The sequence below is a fragment of the Colossoma macropomum genome, unplaced genomic scaffold (assembly GCF_904425465.1).
Source record: "Colossoma macropomum unplaced genomic scaffold, Colossoma_macropomum, whole genome shotgun sequence".
NCBI lineage: Eukaryota > Metazoa > Chordata > Actinopteri > Characiformes > Serrasalmidae > Colossoma > Colossoma macropomum.
Window position 1 is genome coordinate 24,958,565 of NW_023494804.1, and position 22,996 is coordinate 24,981,560.

The 22,996-nt window shown below is 38.2% G+C and overlaps 3 protein-coding genes across 3 annotated transcripts; all 3 read right to left on the reverse strand.

Moving 5' to 3' along the window:
- Positions 1-1,648: 1,648 nt before the first annotated feature.
- On the reverse strand, positions 1,649-3,655 carry LOC118824739 (lysozyme C-like). Its single transcript, XM_036595110.1, has 4 exons — positions 3,493-3,655; positions 2,698-2,856; positions 2,436-2,511; positions 1,649-2,070 (listed from the first exon to the last, which is right to left on the reverse strand). Exons 1-4 carry the CDS (start codon positions 3,617-3,619, stop codon positions 2,004-2,006), a joined length of 429 nt encoding a protein of 142 aa, XP_036451003.1. The 5' UTR covers positions 3,620-3,655; the 3' UTR covers positions 1,649-2,003.
- A 5,880-nt stretch (positions 3,656-9,535) lies between these two features.
- LOC118825143 (lysozyme C-like) lies at positions 9,536-11,515 on the reverse strand. The gene is made up of 4 exons (XM_036595692.1): positions 11,322-11,515; positions 10,486-10,644; positions 10,191-10,266; positions 9,536-9,965 (listed from the first exon to the last, which is right to left on the reverse strand). The coding sequence occupies exons 1-4, from the start codon at positions 11,446-11,448 to the stop codon at positions 9,881-9,883; spliced, it is 447 nt and encodes a 148-aa protein (XP_036451585.1). The 5' UTR covers positions 11,449-11,515; the 3' UTR covers positions 9,536-9,880.
- Positions 11,516-19,824: 8,309 nt separating this feature from the next.
- On the reverse strand, positions 19,825-22,669 carry LOC118824589 (lysozyme C-like). Its single transcript, XM_036594857.1, has 4 exons — positions 22,489-22,669; positions 21,106-21,264; positions 20,811-20,886; positions 19,825-20,234 (listed from the first exon to the last, which is right to left on the reverse strand). The coding sequence occupies exons 1-4, from the start codon at positions 22,613-22,615 to the stop codon at positions 20,168-20,170; spliced, it is 429 nt and encodes a 142-aa protein (XP_036450750.1). The 5' UTR covers positions 22,616-22,669; the 3' UTR covers positions 19,825-20,167.
- Positions 22,670-22,996: the final 327 nt, after the last annotated feature.

Consider the following 22,996-nt stretch of genomic DNA (forward strand, 5'->3'; position numbering starts at 1 on the left):
TCTAATGACTGAGAATTGGGATGTTTTGCATGTGGCTCTTTAATTATTTGTTGTCTTCTCTAAGTGTGCTGAGACAACTACTGCAGGACTGCTGTAGACAGCTACTATATAAAGAGTCTCTACCTGTTCAGTGCCAGAGTGGAGCAATCTGGCAGGAATGAGTCGAACTGAGGAATAGTGCTCTCTATTTTCGGAATGGCTGTGGATGGTCAATAGTCCATGTGGTCTGAGAAGACTTACTTTATTATCTTAAAGATGATGTGGTGGCCAGATAATCCAGCGTGGATGTTCCACATATTTTTTTTTTCTAAAGAAGTTATTTTTATCAACAGCAGTCACTACAGAAAGTCTTGCAAGAACTAATCTGATCTGAAGTACTCAATGAGAAGGTATTGTCCACCACACACATTCAAGACACTCTCAGATTGTTATATCTCTTTGTTCTGTTTGTGGTTTCTACAAAAAAGAAAAATACAGATGTCCACATAACATGTCTGCATAGTTTAATACACATTTAGAATCGAACATTATTGTAGTCCATGGTTATTACTGAAATATGAATATACAGTAAATTATAGACCAAGATAACTGTATCAACATGAACAGCAAACTCGAATGAGAAAAACAAAAATTTTGCTTGCTGTCCAAACAACCCTATATTATCACTATTACATGACTACACCAGAACCCCTGCATACAAGAACAATCCGCAGGCGGACTAGCCAGAACTGTAGTCCAAATGCAGAACTTCAGATTCGTCCTTTGTTTCTACTGTTGTTTTTAGTAACTGTTAATGCTAGATTTGCGTGAGAAATAATGTGACCACACAAGCTAAAGAGAACTCCACCTACTTTTCACAGTTCTATTTGTAGGATGGGAAACAGATACAGGTGCTCCACCAGGATACAGATAGTTCTGGGTTTGAATTAGTAACCATGCTGTGCTGTACCCTACTGACCGGTGGAAAAAGACCATAAGTACTGCAGCTAGTCAGAGAAAAAAGTGGAAAGTACTGGAAAAATCTGCTTCCAAACCAGCTGCTACAGTAATTAGTCCCCTCTTAGAGCTGTAATTGGCCAGATAGTTAAGGGATCACGCTGCCAAGAAATTAGCTGGAAAATGTAGTGTGATGTGGAATTGATCCAAATCCCAGTTCCTATTTTTACCCACAAGAGGGCACTACCTTATCAAAACAGACCAAAAGGGCTGCCCTTCAGTCTGAATATGTTTTAATATCTAATGACTGATCATTCAGTTTTTGATTAAAGTTACCCGGTGAAGCTGGTCATGTCTAAAGTGATTATTTGTGTAACTGAGTTCAGTTATGTGTGCAAATCTTCTTTTGTAAAGTTTATGCTTTAAAAAATGCCTTTTGAAATAACTGTCTTATTATTGCTTTTCTATACATTATGATTAGTTAAAGCGCAGCTACTGCTGAGTCCAAATGCTGTATTATCTTCTGTCTTTTTATTCAATTCACTATCTTTAATTCACACTTTAATACATATTTTATAGATTAAAAAGATTTCTTGCATGCAGACTTTGAAGTTTTAGTCTACACCATACAGCACATACAGAGGAAACTGTACTCAGCCAGTTTTCCAGCATTGTAAATTATCAGTTGATAACAGAAGAAACTTAGAATGTCTTTGCATGTTCTAGGTGTTTATTTGATACTTTGCTCATGTTGATATGTACAGGTCTTGATTGTTACAGTTTGAAAATGATTACTAGCATTACAGCACTACAATCATGTATTTCCCCTTTGCTATTTGCAGCATGTCTTCTTCTTAAAGCTTGCACAATATATTGCTTTTGCACATGTGAAGATATTTACCAAAATAATAACTGATATTATGTTCTGCCTTATATGATTTGAAAATATAGCACAACTACTTTTAATAGTTCATGAGAAAGAAAAACTGTTTGCTAAAGAAGTGGTGCAATATTGTTCATGAGATGCAGTTAATTCAGCTTGCAGTCCATCACTTAGTGTTCTTCATTTAAACTCCACAACCTGCGATGTACCGGCTCACATCTTTGTTTTCACATTTATTGCGCCACCCCACCCTAAGAAAAAGATTAAATACAGTTCAACCACCTATTTGTATTAATTTGTATTAACTTAACTTATTAAGTTCCTATTCTATATCCTATACTTTTCTTGTATTTTATTTCAATTGCCATCTGTGCTGAACACCGGACCTACAGGACTTCTTGGTTTTTGTGACATCACAGAAACAATTAATTCAAAACAGGCTGTTTTTGCAGTTTAACTTCCATATATGGACTATATGGACTGAAGAGTGAAAGGTATGTTTTGAAACTTTAACAGTGGTTGCCCAGCACATTAAACTCTTTTATTTAAAAACTAAAGACTGGATCATTTGTATTTCATAATATAGGCCCTTTAAAACCTGATTATCTAGTCTTACCATGCTGAGATGCCCTGCTGACTCACTATGGTCTTGGCACACTGGATGGCAGCGGAGATGTCATCTGTCAGTAGCTCTGTTGGAGGAAACAAGGTTAGTTACATGAATCTGGTCCATTTTACACAAAATATGCAATTTTCAATGTAATTTTTATTATGGAGACCTGTCAGGTAATGACAGGTCCATTGCATGTCATTACACATGTATCATTATATAATGCTTCATAATGCTTCGCTGTCCAGTGTTTAAGACAAGTTCTTACGGCTGCAGGAGATTCGACAGCCGTTGTGGCTGGGGAACTGGCCATTAGAACACCACCAGCGGTTGTTGATCTGGAAAATGCCGTAGTCCGTTGAGCCATCAGAGTTTTTGTTGGTGATCTGAGTGTTGTAGCCGGACTCTGCATTGGCCAAACAAACCCCTACAGATCAGGTAGTATAATATGCATTCTTTTAAATACAATAAACAGTAGACGTAGTACAGAAACAACAATGCAAATATGAAGATGAAGGCAAGTTTAGTCTAAACATCTAAGGGTGCAACTCACAAATCTTGTGATTTGAGGTGTTTCATAATCTAACATGTCATATAGATGATTATTGATCTTCTTTTGTAAGAAACTATCACTCCAACAGAATGCTCTTTTTTCACTTCAACGTCTTTGTAGAACTTACAGAAGTAATTGTGATTTATATGCTATAATGCTGTACTAACAAAGTTGAAATTAGCTTTGTCTGAAAGTACGTTCATGGCATTTAGCAGGCGCTCATATCCAGAGTGACTTCGCACTTTGTTGTCCGCTTAGAATTCTGTCCCTAACTAACATAATTTTATACTCTATACACTTTCTTCCATTCTTATTTCCTTTTATATTTGCATTTTGTAAGTATTTTAGTGATAAAAGATATAATAAAAGCATAGTATTAAATACAATTTTTGAAAACTTTTTTGAAAAATGTTTAGGTTTTAGGTCTATTCCTCTAATTGTGAACAAACTGGAGAAATCTTGATCATCAAATAAACTACTAAACATTTAAAAGGCTATTGGAGCACTCACAGTCAGCCAGACTGACGCCTTTGAAGCCGGACATTCCAGCTGCTTTCAGCGTTCTCGCCAGCTCACAATTGCTGAACTGCTTGGCACTGGCCACCGCCACCAGCAGGAGGACCACCCAAATCTTCATTGTGCTGCAGGATGAAAAAGAACGTCTGGAAGTGTTGCTGAGTGTTGTGTGTGTTCTGCCTTGCCCTTCTCAGTGATATATATAGCAGTATTGGAGGAAATGCTGCGATTACTGGAATTTTTTGCGAACATTGTGACCTTCCTGAAAGCTAATTCCTAATTTGATTGTAGTATTGTATCATAGTCAGTTGCTTTTATGTCTGGTCTTGTTGGGCAAACAAATAATAGCTTGAAAACCACAGCACTTCTGATTAGTATTTTGAGATAAAGAACATCTGATACACTCCATAGTCACAAACTGCAGGTGTATGTGTGGTTGTGGAGCAAAAGCAGTGATGATCAGATAACATGAGAGGAAGTCTCTGCTCCTTTTTCACTTTTCACATGATTCTGACACCACATTGTTAAACATATATTATTTCAACACTGAAGAAACTTGTTTTGGATGTGTTGCATGTTTTGTATGTTGCACTGTTAGGCTCAGTTGTTGTAACTGGTTGTTGCCATCAGTCATCAGGCAGCATATTCATAATCATTTCATAAAATAGATGAAATTACAGAGCTTTTAGAAGTAATAAATGCTTTGAACATCTGGTTCTCATCAACAATGTTTTAAACAATTCTGACTCTGTAAGTTTCTCTAGAACTGCATATTTCATATCAAACCTCTCTGTAGGACTTTGTTTACATCTTAATCAATTTAGCTGTGCAGAATCTGGGAAAATTCCCCAGTAGAATTCCCTTTTAAACACTTTAGTCACTGCACTTGTGTATAACAAAATGTACGTAATATAATGTTGTGGCATCAGAGCACGCTATTGTTCCCATGATGCTTTGTGCATGCTCAGTCAGATTGTATTTAGTAAAAGCAAAAGGTAAGAAAAGGTTTTCGGTTACATGTTCAGTATTCATGCTAATGTTTACAGGTTATGTGAACTGCTGAGCAGGTTGGGTAAGTACTGGGTTTTGGGAGTGTGAGTTACCATCACCCAGATTTTTTCCTGATTGTAACCCCAGGTACAATTCTTTGGTTGAGCACAGCCATGCTAGATGTTTAGGGCGTTTTCTAAAACAAGATTTCCATCTGAACCGTGGATTGATTGCACAGGCAAGGCAGAACAAATGATACCAATTTTGCTATCATTACATTGGCTTCCATTCTCTTTTAGGCTAGGCTATCTTATAGTATTGCTATTGTTTTCTAAGACTCAGTACTGCAGGCTTTTATTATTACTCAGATAAGCAAACTAGAGAGGCATGAAAAAAGGTGACACATTCAGAAACCAACAACTCCCCTGCCCTACCACTCATACTGAGGCACAGAAAATTTGAACGATTTAACATGAAAACTCTGCTGCATTGACTAATTAAAAATCTATTGCTTAACATGCATAGGTCAGTTCCATCTGTGGAAAATTTGGCAGACATCTTTTAGGACCCTTCATAAACAGTCATTATAAAGGAGGTCATTCTAAAAACTGACTGCCCATAATTCACATGCTCTCTGCTTAAAAGCCTATACAGACTTATAAGTCTCCATATGGTATGCAGTGCTTGGACCCCTATCACTACAACTTGCTCAAAGATAGTCCACAGAAATCTATTTTAGATTAAGCTATGAAAAAGATTAAAGACAGAAATGCTTATATGGGAATGCTTATATGAGAATATGGACCCACTTTCAACTGCACGGTTAGTTAACATTAACCATAGCTTTTTTCATCATTATGTATATTTGACAAGTTATGACTGTTACATCTGTAGCAGCTGAACTGTAAAATCAATGTATCAACAAACAAAAATAAAAGAGCTTAAGGTAAATAAAGCCCTGCTTTACATCTTCCTGAACATGTTGCAGATGTGCTACGTCGATTGACCAAATACATAAATAATGACTCTGACCATGACCAAAACCCCCCAATCCCACCCTCAAATGTAGTACTCCTCTCTCTCTGTAGAAGCTCCTGCTAGTGACAAACTGTCAGACTTAAAGAAAAACAACACAATTGCAAGGTGGGAGTCACCTCTTGCATGTTGGCTGTCCTACTGCCTACAAATGTTTTGCATCAACATGATTCTTAAAACAACAAGTGCAGTGGTGGAGTCAGTCCAGTAAGTCACACCCCTGGTTGTGAAGGTGAGCTCTCTTTGCAAGGTCAAACCAAGTAGCGCTCCAATGAAGTGCAACGTTCTAGCATTTGCATTGATTGCTGATTCTTGGGTGGGACAGTGGGGCAAGTAAGATCACTATCACTCTTCCTTCTGTCTTCTGTTTGAATGTTGGCTACTGAGCCATTTGCTCTCTCTAGTGCATCTGAGAAGATATGAACACTTTGAGTGGTTCAGTAAGATCTGTCGGAAGTTGGGGTTCACACCAATCTCGCTTTTTATCTGAAAGGTATTGCACCAAACATTTGACCCCCATGATGTGAGGAATGAGGAACTTGAGAGGAGCATACTGACTTGCCAAAGTTCAGTACATACTGTGCATAAACTCAGGACTTTTAGGTGGCCCAAAAATGCCTGTTTTGTCACTCTGGTATGACAGAACATCCATTTAGCAGAGCGTAGTCACATCACTGAAAAGTTCAGAGTTGTAAGTAATAATGTTAGTCAACATGCATTGTGGGGTGATTGGCTGATGCAGGAGGACCTTTGGCAGACTTTGCAGAGTCTAGATGCAGAGTCTAGATGAGTCTTTAGAGATGCTGGTCCACCAGGGAGTCTTCACCAGACACGCCAGTTCTATAGGCATGATTAGTTGATAAGCAGCAGAGGTTTGACTTGACTGAAGAGGTGAATCGGCAAACCCCTGAGACGTCTGTATTGTCTCTGTAGTACCTCTGTTGGATGTGCATGCTTTGAAGCCTAGTGCTACTGTTATGAAAGCGGTACAGATATGGAAGATTGGTGTCTTGGGGAAAAGAAGGATGCAGATAAGGATGCCGAATTAATTTGTTGTTAATTTTAATTAATCATTCATCTTCTCAGAAAGTTCAAAGTGCTAAATCTTCAGGTGGGTCTTTCACACTGTCACAGTTTCCCCATTGTCCCTCTGATTGTCTGTTTCTTCCCCCGAGTTGTAGCCATGTGCCTTTTGTTTTCTTGTGCCATGTGCTTTTGTTGTTGGTTTTGTTCCGTCTCCTCTCTGGTCCTGCCCCCTTGTTATCTGCTCCACCTGCCTGTAGCTCTCATTAGTCCCAGGTGTTTCTTGTTTCCCCTCAGTGTATTTATAGCCCTGTGTTTGTTCAGTCTTTTTGTCCTGTATTGTGGATGTTACTTTGCTTGTTTTCTCTGTTTAGGTTTTGTTTCATTATGGACGTGTCTATTCTACAAATCTACACAGTTTCTGGACTCTGTTAAATCTGATTTTAATAAAAACAACTCGTACTTGCATCTTGCCTCCTCGCCTCCCATGTTACACAAACCCAACGTCTGTAGCATTATTATTTCTGAACCATCATCTAAAATTACATAAGTTTCAAGTCTTCTGGCCACTGGTCATGAGCACCTTCACTATCTTGAGCAGTATGCAGCTGCTCCCAGTTGGATGACTGAGGTAATGTCACAGGTTGGCCCTTTTTTTTGTAAGTGGCTGGTGTCCATGCTTGGCCTTTCTCTTTGCCATTTCTGATACCATCATTCACACTGGAGCTCTGTTACACCTTCATTCCTTAGTTCATTGAGAATCCCCATCAAGAACTGGACCTTCATTGCAAGCCTTCAAAAACATCTGATCCCACCATTCTTGATTGCTGGTCCATCCAATAATTCAGTTTTAGAGACAAATACCCTTGTATAGAAGGGTATTTTTATGATTTTGGTAGAGATTCCCTATCATCTAAGGGAAAGGGACTGTATAAATCAGCTATGAGTAAAACCTTCTTTATCTAATTTCATGTGATGAACAAGGAACTGAAAATTGATTGGCTCTGTAGGTGGAAATATATAAAATATGTCCAGAGTATTCTTAAGTCTAGCAAACTGATATTGATAATCTCTAGTGAAGTCTTGAAGTGTTGCTGTTGGCCCATAGTAGGTCAGATCATGACCGGTATGGAAAGCACCTGCAGAGTTCTCCTTGGTTTAGGATGCTGACAGGCAAAGGCCTGCTTGTGAGGTTCAGGGCCATGGAAATGAACAGGTATATTGTTCGTAGATTAGTTTGGTAAGTGGTAACTGGTAGAAAAGACAGGGGATGCAATGCCAACATAGGGTCTGTTCCTAGTGTTGAAACTTTTGCATCAAGATGTCACTAGTGTTTGATCTAATGACTGAGAATTGGGATGTTTTGCATGTGGCTTTTTAATTATTTGTTGTCTTCTCTAAGTGTGCTGAGACAACTACTGCAGGACTGCTGTAGACAGCTACTATATAAAAAGTCTCTACCTGTTCAGTGCCAGAGTGGAGCAATCTGGCAGGAATGAGTCGAACTGTGGAATAGTGCTCTCTATTTTCGGAATGGCTGTGGATGGTCAATAGTCCATGTGGTCTGAGAAGACTTTATTATCTTCAAGATGATGTGGTGGCCAGATAATCCACATATTTTTTTTTCTAAAGAAGTTATTTTTATCAACAGCAGTCACTACAGAAAGTCTTGCAAGAACTAATCTGATCTGAAGTACACAATGAGAAGGTATTGTCCACCACACACATTCAAGACACTCTCAGATTGTTATATCTCTTTGTTCTGTTTGTGGTTTCTACAAAAAAGAAAAATACAAATGTCCACATATCATGTCTGCATAATTTAATACACATTTAGAATCGAACATTATTGTAGTCCATGGTTATTACTGAAATATGAATATACAGTAAATTATAGACCAAGATAACTGTATCAACATGAACAGCAAACTCGAATGAGAAAAACAAAAATTTTGCTTGCTGTCCAAACAACCCTATATTATCACTATTACATGACTACCCCAGAACCCCTGCATACAAGAACAATCCACAGGCGGAGTAGCCAGAACTGTAGTCCAAATGCAGAACTTCAGATTCGTCCTTTGTTTCTACTGTTGTTTTTAGTAACTGTTAATGCTAGATTTGCGTGAGAAATAATGTGACCACACAAGCTAAAGAGAACTCCACCTACTTTTCACAGTTCTATTTGTAGGATGGGAAACAGATACAGGTGCTCCACCAGGATACAGATAGTTCTGGGTTTGAATGAGTAACCATACTATACTGTACTGCCCGGTGGAAAAAGACCTTAAGAAAGTACTGCAACTAGTCAGAGAAAAAAGTGGAAAGTACTGTAAAAATCTGCTTCCAAACCAGCCGCTACAGTAATTAGTCCCCTCTTACCAACTAAAGTACTAAAGGGCTGACCTTTTGAACAGTGATCATGTGCAGCTGCTATGGAGCATCATGTTTTATTGCTAAAGTTATTCTATGGACATTATACAAGCTTTGCATACACAGTTGAACACCTGGCTCAACAATACATGCACTTTAAAGTAGCTGAATTCACTAATCAGAAGGGCTGTACATGTTTCATTATCTAATGTATGAAGTTACCAGGTGAAGCTGGTCATGTCTAAAGTGATTGTGTATGCAGTTATGTATGCAGGTCTTCCTTCATAAAGTTTATGCTTTAAAAATGTGTTCTGTATTGCTTTTCCATACATTATAATCAGTTAAAGGACAGAAGTGAATAACATGCCACTTAATGCAGGCTACTGTGTTTAGCTCAACTACTGCTGAGACTGCTGGATTATTTTTATTACCTTTTTATTCAATTCACTACCTTTAATTCACATTTTGCTGCATATTTTACAGATTTAAAAAAAATCTTGTATACAGCCTTTTAAGTTTTAATCTACATCATACAGAAGATACAGAGGAAACTGTAGTCAGCCAGTTCTGCATTATTGTAAATTATTGGTTGATAACAGAAGAAACTTAGAATGTCTTTGCATGTTCTAGGTATTTATTTGATGCTTTTCTCATGTTGATATATACAGGTCTTGATTATTACAGTTTGATAATGATTATAATGCTGTAATGCTATTATAATGCATTTCCCCTTTGCTATTTGCAGCGTCTTCTTCTAAAAGCTTGCATAATATATTGCATAACTTGCGCATGTGAAGATATTTACCAAAATAATAACTGATATCTGCCTCATAAGCTTTAAGTTAAGCAAATACAGCACAATTGCTTTTAATAGTTCATGAGAAAGAAAAACATTAAACTATGTGCTAAAGAAGTGGCACAATATTGTTCATGAGATGCAGTTAATTCAGCTTGCAGCCCATCAATCAGTGTTCTTCATTTGAACTCCACAACCTGCGATGTAGTGGCTCACATCTTTGTTCTCACATGTATTACGCCACCCCACCCTAAGAAAAAGATTAAAAAACAGTTCAGTCATTTATTTGACCAAGTTCCTAGCTTATATCCTAAAGTTATCTTGTATTTTATTTTTTCTCCTGAGCTCCACTTATGTTTTTCTTGTTTTATATACCAAAAAAGAGGGCCTTCAATAAGCCTATCTATCTATCTATCTATCTATCTATTTATCTTTTAAAAATAAGGCCCTTTAAGGCCTGATTATTTAGTCTTACCATGCTGAGATGCCCTGCTGACTCACAATGATCTTGGCACATTGGATGGCAGTGGAGATGTCATCAGTCAGTAGCTCTGTTGGAAGAAAGAAGAGTCAAGATAGTAACATGAGTCTGGTCCATTTTACACAAAGTATGCAATTTTCATATCTCATATAATAATTATATCTAATATATGCATGGTGGTTTATATTACGGAAGCCTATCAGGTAATGCATCATTGTCTGTTGCATGTCATTACACATGTATCATTATATAATGCTTCACTGTTAAGTGTTTTAAAACATGTTCTTACGGCTGCAGGAGATTCGACAGCTGTTGTAGCTGGGGTACTGGCCATCAGAACACCACCAGCGATTGTTGATCTGGAAAATGCCGTAGTCCGTTGAGCCATCAGTGTTTTTGTTGGTGGCCTGAGTGTTATAGCGGGACTCTGCGTAGGCCGTGCAAACCCCTACAGATAAAGGAGTATAATGAGTATTCTTTTAAATATAATAAACAGTTGACTTAATTTAGAAACAACAAAGCAAATGTTTAGGCACGTTGAGTCTAAATATCGAAGGGAGCAACTCACAAATCTTGTGATTTGAGGTGTTTCATAATCTAACATGCAGCACAGTTGATAAGCTTTCTCTGCAAATACATTCATGGCATTTAGCAGGCACTCATATCCAGAGTGACTTTGCACTTTGTTTTCCACTCAGAAAATATATCCCTAAAATAATATTATACTCAATTGTACTCTGCATCAACTATTCCGTCATATATATAAAACCCCTCCCTTCTGTGATCCCCTGAAATAATAGATGCATTTAATGTACTCAATTCAGATGTGTACACAATTTCCATCTTAATATACTGCATCAGTACAACTGTGTCTTTGTTTACTTACTACTGGCAAGAACTATGTTGATATAACATTTTGTTCATGTGAAAATAATGCATGTACACATGAAGGAAGTCAGTTTAATGTATCAGAGTGTAGACTTTCCTGTACAATGGAAAAAAACGTATAATAATCGAATTCAGATGTTTTGGTATTATGTCTGTTCCTCTATTTGTGAACAAACAGGAGAAACCTCGATCATCAAATAAACTACTAAACATTTAAAAGGCTATTGGAGCACTCACAGTCAGCCAGACTGACGTTTTTGAAGCCGGACATTCCAGCTGCTTTCAGCGTTCTCGCCAGCTCACATCTGTCGAACACCTTGGCACTGGTCACCGCCACCAGCAGGAGGAACACCCAAATCTTCATTGTGCTACAGGACGAGAAAGAACGTCTGGAAGTGTTGCTGAGTGTTGTGTGTGTTCTGCCTTGCCCTTCTCAGTGATATATATACATACCGTTTGAGGAACTGCTGCAATTACTGGAATTTTTTGTGAACGTTATGTAACCTTCCTGAAAGATAATTCCTGATTTGATTAGTCACTTTATCATAGTCAGTTGCTTTTTTGTCTGGTCTTGTTGAGCAAATACATAATTCAATCTGAATCAAATTCTGAAAGAACATATGGCAAACCGTTTTTTGTCTATAGCTTGAAAAACTGCAGGCGTGTGTGTGGTGGTAGAGCAAAGGCAATGATGATCAGGTGGCCAGAGAGGAAGTCTCTGCTCCTTTTCTTTCACTTTTCAAATGATTCTGGCACCATATCCTCTACAACATTTTGTATGTTTCTTCAAGTTGCACAGTTAGGCTACATATCAGTTTGCATGATACTAAATCAATGCTTTTGTTTTCTCAAGACTCAATTATTGTAACTTGCTGCTGCCAAAAGAAAAGTGACTAGTAATCTACAGCTTGTCCAGAATGCTACAGCCAGGAAATTTTTTCCATAATTGCTGAGATGTAAGCAAAGTTCTTCAGATTGTTTTAAGGTGAAACAGTTAATTGTAGAGAAATGTGTTAACTCTGATTTCTGTAAAGTGAAGGTAATACAAACCAAGAGGTGCAATGTCTACAACTCATGTTTCATTTATTATCCAAAGTGACCAGTGAACCTACATGTGTCTTGGTTTTTTATGTAGTACTTATAACAGCAAAATAGTATTTTCTATTCATTACATTTTTGATAAGTTGGAGTAGCATTCCTGATCCAGAACTAATGATCCAACATCAGTACCTGACCTCACTAATGCTCTTGTAGCTGAATGCAATCAGATCTTCACAGCAATGTTCCAACATCTAGTGTAAGCCTTCACAGAAGAGTTACTGCAGCAAAGACCAGTAAAAAGGTTAGCGTGTTGCAATTTTGATAATCAATAGGAACAAAGCAGAAAATAATGTAATAAAAAGCAAGAAATAATGTAATAAAAGAAAGCAACCATTTAAAAAAAGGAAATGTAGTGTTGGAGTAAAACTAGTTATAAATGTTCCATTTGTCAATGTGGCTCTAATAATTTAATTTATTCGTGTGGCATCTGCCACAGGCCACACTGCCACGGGGGGTTAAGGTGGAGTGGTCATGTAAAGAGGCCTTCGTGGCACCGTACTCTCAGCTAAAAAGGACACTTGTTACTGTTAATGTTGTCATTGGGCAAGTTGTGTTATTAGAGTCTGAGGAGGGTGGGCTGTGTAGTTAACTACTGGTTAGAAGTGTCTCCTTGTATGCCGTGTTCTGTTGCATTACCCCCTACCTGGTAGCACTGGACTGGGCATTTCTAGTCTTTTTAAAGACTTGTTGTTAAAGTGCCTGTTTCAACAAAGAGCTCTTACACGCGATGTTTTCTGCGTCTTTTTCTGCACCGATGCTACAATAGATTTAATGGGACAGGACAGGTGAAAGCAGTCAGACAGAAACTGAAATAACAGAGGAGGCAGGAGAAGAGCACACTAGTAATGTTTACGATCAAGTTAGTGAGAAAATTAATAAAATCAATCATGTAAACGTTTTACTGAAATGGAAATTTCTGCATAATTCAATCAATTTGATGTAAACAAAGTCATGCGAAATATTTTGATGTGAAATGGTGCATTATAGAGAACTGACTTCTGAGTTTGTATATGTAATGTTAATGATGGGGAAATAGTGGTAAATTGGTATATTGGTATATTGGCAATCATTTCATATAACAGCTTTCTATGAGAGAGCTTTTAGAAGCAATAAATGCTTTGAATGTCTGGTTCTCATCAAAAATGCTTTAAACAATTCTGACTCTAAGTTTCTCTAGAGTGGCGTATTTCACATCAAACGTCTCTGAATGACTTTGTTTACATCTCACATTCCCCAGTAGAATTTCCTATTAAACACTTTAGTCACTGCACTTGTGTATAACAAAACATACATAATATAATATTGTGGCATTAGAGCACGCTATTGTTCCCATGATGCTTTATGCATGCTTAGTCAGATCGTATTTAGTTTAAAAAAAAAAGGTAAGTAAAGGTTTTAGGTTGCATGTTCAGTATGTTTACCGTTTATGTGAACTGCTGAGCAGGTTGGGTAGGTACTGGGTTTTGGGAACATGAGCTACCATCACCCAAATTTATGTTAAGTTTAGAACAATGTTCTTTTGTTCTTTTGTCCACAATAATCCTTTCCCCACCATTATGAAACTAGAAAAGGGAAGTGGGTCGAAGCAGTCACGTTACAAAATGAATTAATCCCGCAACTCCACATGCAGTCCCGAGAGTGGGTGGCTTCTACATGTGCAGCGGACCACACCAGAGTTCACTGAAACCAAACCCCAGACCACTGAATTGAGATTGATTCTCTGGAGTGCTCCCAGGCTCGAAAACAGCTTTCACACTTGACCAAATGCACCAAACACACCGAGCAAGCAGTCACTGGTGATCTCAGGGGGTAGGCTCTGGTGCCCCCATGGTTAAAAAAAGCTTTGTTAAAGTGTCCTCTAGAGTGGCAAAAACGAGAGGAAGTGCCCTATTGGTTGCCCTTCACATGGGAAAAAAAATGACTGAATGCCCTCTAGGGCGCCCCTTCATGCAATATTATATGATTACGTGCTTCTCCAGTAGAGAAAAAGGGGTGCAGTGCTGTACAGGGTACTCATAGAGGTGAGAAAACATAATGAAGGACCCAATCAGGTGCTCTTTAAATGAAGAAGTGCTCCTCTAGTGGAGAAAATGTGATGAGGTGCCATATAGGTGCCCTCACAATGAGATAAACTTGACGTTCCCTACAGGTGCCCTCTTGATGAAAAAAACACATGAAGTGCCTCTTAGATGCCCTTCCAAGTGAGAAAACACAATTAAGTGTCCTTGCGATAGAGAGGAAAAATCTGAGTAAAGAAAATGCAGTGCCCTACAGACTCCCCTACATTTTGTGTCCTCTATGGCAGAATTTCCCAGAGTGGCTTCTGTGACGACAGTCTAGGGGTGCAACACTGGAGAAACTTGTTTTTTATGTATGTTGTGCATTTGTTTGAGTATTTCAGTTTGTATAATTTTTGTTTTGCCATGTTTTGGATTAAAACTTGACAGATAAGCTTGTCCAGAATGCTGCAGGAAGAGGATCAATAGAGGCATGCAAGAAAGAACAAATGATACCAATTTTGCGATCTTTACATTAGCTTCCATTCTCTTTTAGGCTAGATCTTAAAGTATTGCTATTGTTTTATAAAGCATTTAATGGAATTGTACTACCATCTCCATCATCTCCTTATGACTCTATATTAGTCATTTTCTAAGACTTAGTATTGCAGGCTTTTATTATTACTCAGATAAGCAAACTAGAGAGGCATGAAAAAAGGTTTTCAGAATTCAGAACGTTCAGAAACCAACCAACTCCCCTGCCCTACCACTCACACTGAGGCAAAGATAGAAATCAAAGTGTCTTATAAAAAATCAACTTCTTTTTTTTCTATTTATGAAGCTGTATATATATATGTATATAAGTTTTTGTTCAACAGCTATTAAAGAAAGAAATGCTTGTATGTGAACATGGACCCACTTTCAGCTGCACAATTATCTAACATTAACCATAGCTTTTTTCATCATTATGTATATTTGACAAGTTATAACTGTTATAAGTATGGCAGTAGTTAGACAGCTGAACTGTAAAACCGTATGTATCAACAAACAAAAATAAAACAGCTCACTTCTAAATTAGTATGCTGCAATAGCATCTGGTGAGAGCCAGGGTAAACAAAACCTTGCTTTAAATTGTCCTGATGACAACCCTCTAGTCCCACCCTCAAGTGTAGTACTCCTCTATCTCTATAGAAGCCACTGTTAGTGAGAAATTGTTGGACTTATGGCAACACAACACAATTTCAAGGTGGGAGTCACCTCTTGCATGTTGACTGTCGTACTGCCTACAATTCTTTGCATCAACATGATTCTTAAAACAACAAGTGCAGTGGTGGAGTCCAGCAAGTCACACTGCTGGTTGTGAAGGTGAGCTCTTTTTGCAAGGTCACACCAAGTTGTGCTCCAGTGAAGGTCACGCACAGTTCTAGCATTTAAATCGATTGCTGACTCTTAGGTGGGACTCTGGACAGAGCTGCAAGGAGTAAGAGTAGACTTAACATGTCAACAGCGAGATCTTAGGGAGCTACAGGAGTTTGTTCTCCCAAGTGCAGTAGGTTCAATGACATCTTTCAGAAACTGTGGGTCATCCCAATTTAACTTTTTTTTTTTCTGAAAGGCATTGCACCAAACATTTGACCCCCGTGGTGTAAGGAATGAGGAACCTGAGAGGACCATACTGACTTGCCAAAGTTCAGTATATACAGCGCATAAACTCGGGACTCTTAAGTTGGCAATGATTGTAGATGACTGTATCAGGCATAAACTGCCACAAGGGTCTGAGAGCTCTTTTTTGAATATCAGCACCATTTGACAACCATAATTACTGCATCTCAGGACAAAATGGCTCAACACAAGCTGCAAGTTGTTCCAAAGGGAAGTATCTGTCACTCATAAATCAGGTGATCTGGCACAATTCATCTCATTTCACAAGAATCGTAGGAAAGGCTTGTCTTCAGGAAGCAGACAGACTTGATATGGTTTGCTCTTTACTACTGTTGAAGGCCACAGGCGGTTCCCAAGAAAGGTCCAAATAAAAGTTGGTCATTCAACAAAACTCTTCCCTACATATTTAAATGAACAGTTAAAGACAATGTGATCCTTTTCATTGTCGCAATCCATGTAATTTGGGATGTACCACAAGTTACAACTATCTTCAGCTGCTTCAGGAGAGAGTTTGCAGATGTAGCCAGCATCCAATCACCTCTGAACTTCAGTGTTCTAAGTTGCTGTTCTGGTGGGGTCCTTAAAGAGACATTTCTGAGTCCCTTTTAGGTGACCCAAAACTGCCTGTTTTTCATTCTGGTATGTAGAACATCCTTTTGGCAAAGCTTAGTCACATCACTGTAGAGTTCAGAGGTGGGAGTGATGATGTTAGTCGACAGGCATTGTGGGGTGATTGGCTGATGGAGGAGAAACTTGGCAGACCTTGCAGAGTCTAGATGCAGAGTGTAGATGAGTCTTGAGAGCTGCAGATCAGCCTCACCAGTGCCCCTTCAGTGCAAACTTTAAAAAGCACCTCTTGACTGGAGGCTCAACTGGTACTTCAGTCTTACAGGCAGTTTGTGAGGTTCTGGTAGAGATGCCCTAACACCTAAGAGAAAGGGACTGTATGAATCGGCTATTGGTAAAACCTCCTCCAACAAGTGATCAACAAAGATCTAAAATTTTAATCACTCTGTAGCATCAAGTGGAAACATGATGTCCAGAACTGAACAGAATTGACTTGGATAATCTCTAGTAAATTCTTGAATTCATGTTTTTCGTCCACATTAGGTTAGATCTTGACATTTATTGTCCACCACACACCCAAAACGCTCTCAAATTGTTATATCTCTGTCATGTTCTGTCTGTGAATTGGTTTCTACAGCAGGGAGATATGTATCACAATTACATAGCTTAATATACATTTGGAATTGTACAGTACTGTAGGAGAATTACTGAAATATGAATATGCAGTAAATTATAAGCCAAGATAAGTAAATCAACATGATTGGCAAACTTGCAAGCGAAAAAAAAATGAATTAGCTTGCTGCCTAAACAGCCTGTACTATACTGTACTATACTTTACTACTATACTATAAATATTACATGACAACAACAGTACCCTTGTACACAAGAACAACTCACAGTGTTATGAACGCACAGGAATTTTCCCCTTGTTTCCCCTTCGTGCTGGGGTACCAAGCATGCCAAGCTGGAATGTACTATGTATCAGGGGGGTGGCACAAGTCAAAACCACAGTCCAAATGCTGAGCAAAAGGCCGAGTTCCATCACTTTCATCACTGCTGTTTCTATTAAGGGGGGTTTTGTTGCTAGCCTGTAGCTACAGTAGTTCAATCATGCTAACGCCAGCAGCAGCTTTTGTTTACGGTTTATTTTTACAATTTTCTTAACTATTTTTGCAGATGACAAAGTGTGCGGACGACTTTGAGGAGATCTGTTTCCAAAATGTCACTATATTAATTTAAATCAGAATTCACAAATGACTTGCAGCAGCTTGAGGGAGCGAGAGAGAGAGAGAAAGATGAACTCGAGCCCACCCGAGCCCGAACCCACCCGCGCCAAAGCTGCCAAGGTCCAACAGAAATTAACGGTTCAACAAACTACTTGCTATTTATTTCACTCACAAACGTTTTTTTTTTTTTTTACCTCGACTCCAGTTTCTGTGCTGGAAAATACAACAGAGGGAGCAGCAGTTTTCTTTAGCAGCTGGCATTTGAAGAAATCCGCTTAGCATGTTTTCACTGACTACTCAGCTCTAAACAAACAGCAGCCAGAAATCCAGCACTAAAGCCAAATCCACAGTAAAACCTGCTATTATCTCTCTGCTTTGGCCTTCATATGGCAAAAAAGGGTTAAAATAGCAACGCAATTCACCTTCACAGCTATCAGCAGGACTTACCCTGTGTGTCCAGAGTGATTTTATGAAGGTTCTGTGAAGATTTAGTCAGTAATTCATTCCAGAAAACCACCATTCAAATCCTGCATTTATGTCCATTTAACCTTTTCAGGCACACATGAAGAATTTATTTCAAAATACCAGATTTACTGAAATGAACAAGTTACAAACCATTAAACTAAAACTTTTTGTAATTTTGGGTGAAATTTCTTTTAGGTTCAGGTTCAAAGGTCATTTCTGAGATGGCTTCTCTGAGTACCCGGTGTGCACTAAGTGGCGCTAACTATATTATTTACATTTTTCATTTAATACTCAGCTTGCTGTATAATTCAATTGTCTTTTTTCATTTTTTGTGATAATAGTAAAATCAGTTTTTTTGTCTGGCTGATGCACAGAGGGACTTTGCACCCTGTGCACATCCATTTTGTGCAATGCAGACCCTTCTTAGTGCTGCACTCAGCACACTGTCTTGATTTGCTTTACACTGGGAGATGAGCAGCTTCAGATTTGTGTTTCCCACTTGAAATGTATGGTTATATTATGGAAACTCAACCTGGCTTGCTATTCTCTCAGCTGACTGTCTTCAGTCCTCATTAGAACTTGTCTTGGCCTTCACTAAACCTGTTACCACAGAGCAACGAAAGTCTTTCAAGGTCTCCTTGTCATTCGGAAACTGCTTGCTTTACAGAATGTGTGCAATTACAACTGGGTCACTCCCCTGGTCACTTTCACTTCCTCTGTCATTTCCCCAGATTACCTCATAATCCTCTTCACTGCTCTCACTTTCAGAATATGTAGATGTTCCCTCTTTAAACACCAATGCAAATTGAGAAATGAGGTGGTTTCTCACAGTGACCACCGTGCCTCAAAGTGCTAAATGCCTAATTTAAATTCCCTGCTGCACATGTACGATCTGGAACTTCTCCCCATGTCTCAAATAATCCTCTGAATGACCCAGACTCTGAGGTTAGTGCTGGTAATCAGAAATGTACAGCTAAATACAGATTATAACCACAAAAATACTTCAATCTTTCCCACAAAATGAATAAAACAGGCCCTCAAACACAACTAATATGATAATTAATAATAAATATGATAAATATTATCATAAAATTAATAATATATTGCTTGAGTTGAGTATCAAAAACAGCTGATAGTAAATATGCAACTCAATTTGAAATTAAAAATGAAGGCTGTCTTGCCGTGTGTCAGAGTTTCAGCACTCAGCGTGAATCCAAGAGGACGGAAAATGAAAAAAAAAACATGGCCGCCTTATGCTAATTATCTATTTTTACTCAGTGATAAGCAGTAGAATGAACCATCATCAAAATTCTGGCAATATTTTAAAGGTATCTTAAGGTGACACTTATTTTTAAAATCTGTATAAGCAAATATTAAAAAATTGCAGGCTCTAGTTAAATCTTTGAAAATAAAAGCCAAATTCATAAAGATATCAAAATTCTGTTAGCATTTGCATGTGATATGATGGCATATCTAAAGTAGCCCAGGGTCTCCTGAAAGTAACAGCACATATGTTGTCTCATGTAAATATTTTATGATTGTAACTGTAATTTTAATGTACCAAAATACCACAAAAATGACTCAAAATTACTCTACGGTTCTAAAAGTAAATTCAATTTACTAACTTTAATTTAAACTTAAAAAAAAGAAAATTGGTCTACACCATACAGAAGATACGGAGGAAACTGTAGTCAGCCAGTTCTCCATTATTGTAAATTATTGGTTTATAGCAGAAGAAACCTAGAAAGCCTTTGCATTTACAAGCTGTTTAATCAATGCCTTTTCTCATGTTGATAGTACAGGTCTTCATTATTACAGTTTGATAATGATTACTAGCATTACAGCACTACAATCATGCATTTCCCCTTTGCTATTTGCAGCATGTTTTCTTCTTAAAGCTTGCATAATGTATTGCATAACTGTTGCATGTGATGAGGTTTACCAAATTAAAAGCTGATCATATGGTTTAAGCTTAGCAAATATAGCACAATTGCTAGTTTATGTGAAAAGAAAATATGAAAATTCAGTTAATTCAGCTTGCAGTCCATCATTCAGGGTTCTTCATTTAAACTCCACAACCTGCGATGTACCGGCTCACATCTTGGTTCTTACATTTATTACGCCACCCCACCCTAAGAAAAAGATTAAAAACAGTTTAGTTATTTATTTGACCGAGTTCCTCCAGTTCATTCATTCATTTTCCAACCTTTCCTTATCCCTTTACAATAGGAGTCTTCAGCTCTGGTTCTGGTCTGGTGTCCAACACAGTGTGGTGATTTTCTTGCTCAAACACACCTGATTCAACTTCTCTATTAATTGGCTGATTTAGTACGTGTGTTTTGTGTTGGGCAACAAGCAAACAGTACTGGACACCAGCCCTACAGGACTGGATTTAAACACCCCTGCCTTTAGAATTAAACAGACTTATTTTGTTACTGTGCCTTTAAGACTGCTAAATAACCTGTTCTGATTGGCTAACATGTATTGTACCTTTTAAAACAAGCTGAAACATTTCTTATAACTTCTTGGTTTTTGTGACATCATAGAAACAATTACATCAAGACAGGTTTTTATTGCAGTTTATTTTTCATATATGGACTATATGGGCTGGAGAGTAAAATGTAGGTCATGAAACTTTGACAGTGGTTGCCTAACACATTAAACTCTTTAAAAACAAGGCCCTTTAAGGCCTAATTATTTAGTCTTACCATGCTGAGATGCCCTGCTGACTCACTATGGTCTTGGCACACTGGATGGCAACGGAGATGTTATCAGTCAGTAGCTCTGTTGGAGGAAACAAAGGTTAAGATAGTTATATGAGTCTGGTCCATTTTACACAAAATATGCAATTTTTAGAGCATCCAGCAAGAACTGCATGGCGGTTTATATTATGGAAATGGATCAGTTAATGTATTATTGTCCGTTGCATGTCATTACACATGTGTCATTATATAATGCTTCATGATGCTTCACTTTTCACAGTGTTTTAAGACTTGTTCTTACGGCTGCAGGAGATTCGACAGCCGTTGTGGCTGGGGAACTGGCCATTAGAACACCACCAGTGATTGTTGATCTGGAAAATGCCGTAGTCCGTTGAGCCGTCAGTGTTTTTGTTGGTGGCCTGAGTGTTGTAGCGGGACTCTGCGTTGGCCAGGCAAACCCCTACAGATAAAGGAGTATAATGTGCATTCTTTTAAATATAATAAACAGTTGACCTTATACAGAAACAACAATGCAAATATAAAGACAAGTATAGTCTAAACATCTAAGGGTGCAACTTGCAAATTTTGTGATTTGAGGTGTTTCATAATCTAACATGCAGTACGGTTGATTATTAACCCTGCTGAATAAAACAGCACAGACCAGCATGAATTCCATGCTGGCCTTAGCTGGGTTATGCTGTTTTATGCTGGTCTGGTGCTGGTTTAGCTAGTCACCCAGCACGGGCATGCTGGTTGACAAGCATACCAGCATCAAAAACACAACATATGCTGGTTTTTCTGGTGGCCAGCCATGCTGGTCTAAGGTGGTTTTTCTAGCAGTTTGAATCCCCACCTACTTTTCGGAGGAACTATCATGCTCTAGCTGAAGACTGTCTTTGCATTTCAACATCTTCGTAGAAGTTATAGATGTAACCGTGATTTATATGCTGTTTTGCTGTACCAACAAAGCTGAATTCACTTCCTCTGCAAATACATTCATGGCATTTAACAGATGCTCATATCCAGAGCGACTTTGCCCTTTGTCGTCCACTCAAAAAATACATCCTTGAATAACATGATTTTATACTGTATATACATTATTCTTTTCTTATTCCTTGTTTGAATAGTATTTTTAAAGTGTTTTAGTAGCAAAATATACCATAATATAAAATACATTTATTGAAAACACAATTTGAAACCTACTTACCTTCTTGATTTATTTACTTGGCTCTCCTCAAACCCTGCACACTGACTTCAGAACACAAAAGGTTTGGGCATCTCTGATTTAAATGCTGCATCTAAGACTGACTGTATCATTTATACTCTGCTCACTTAGCAGAGCTGTGATTTTCTTACAGCTTTCATGTACTGCAAGTTTACTGCACTAACTATTCATTCATGTAAATAAGCACCCTCCCTTCTCTGCTCCACTGAAGTAATAGATGCATTTAATGTATTCAATTCAGATGTGTACACAATTTCCACATCAGTATATTGCATCAGTACAACTGTGTCTTCGTTTATATGCATCATAGTGTCGGCTGTTGTTTACAATGAAAAGAAGTACAATAAACTAACTCGGATGTTTTGGTATTATGTCTGTTCCTCTATTTGTGAACAAACTGGAGAAACCTTGATCATCAAGTAAACTACTAAACATTTAAAAGGCTATTGGAGCACTCACAGTTAGCCAGACTGACGCCTTTGAAGCCGGACATTCCAGCTGCTTTCAGCGTTCTCACCAGCTCGCATCTGTCGAACACCTTGGCACTGGTCACCGCCACCAGCAGGAGGAGCACCCAAATCTTCATTGTGCTGCAGGACGAGAAAGAATGTCTGGAAGTGTTGCTGAGTGTTGTGTGTGTTCTGCCTTGCCCTTTTCAGTGATATATATACATACCGTTTGAGGAAATATATTGGAATTCTTTGTGAACGTTATGTAACCTTCCTGAAAGCTAATTCCTAATTTGATTGGTGTATTTTATCATAGTCAATTGCTTCTTTGTCTGGTCTCGTTGGGCAAACAAATAACTCAATCTGAATAAAATTGTGCAAACACATACGGCAAACAGATTTAATCTATAGCTTGAAAACCAGAGCACTTCTGATTATCAATTTGAGATAAGAACATGTGAAACTGTTCTTGGTCACAAACTGCAGGTGTATGTGTGGTTGTGGAGCAAAAACAGTGA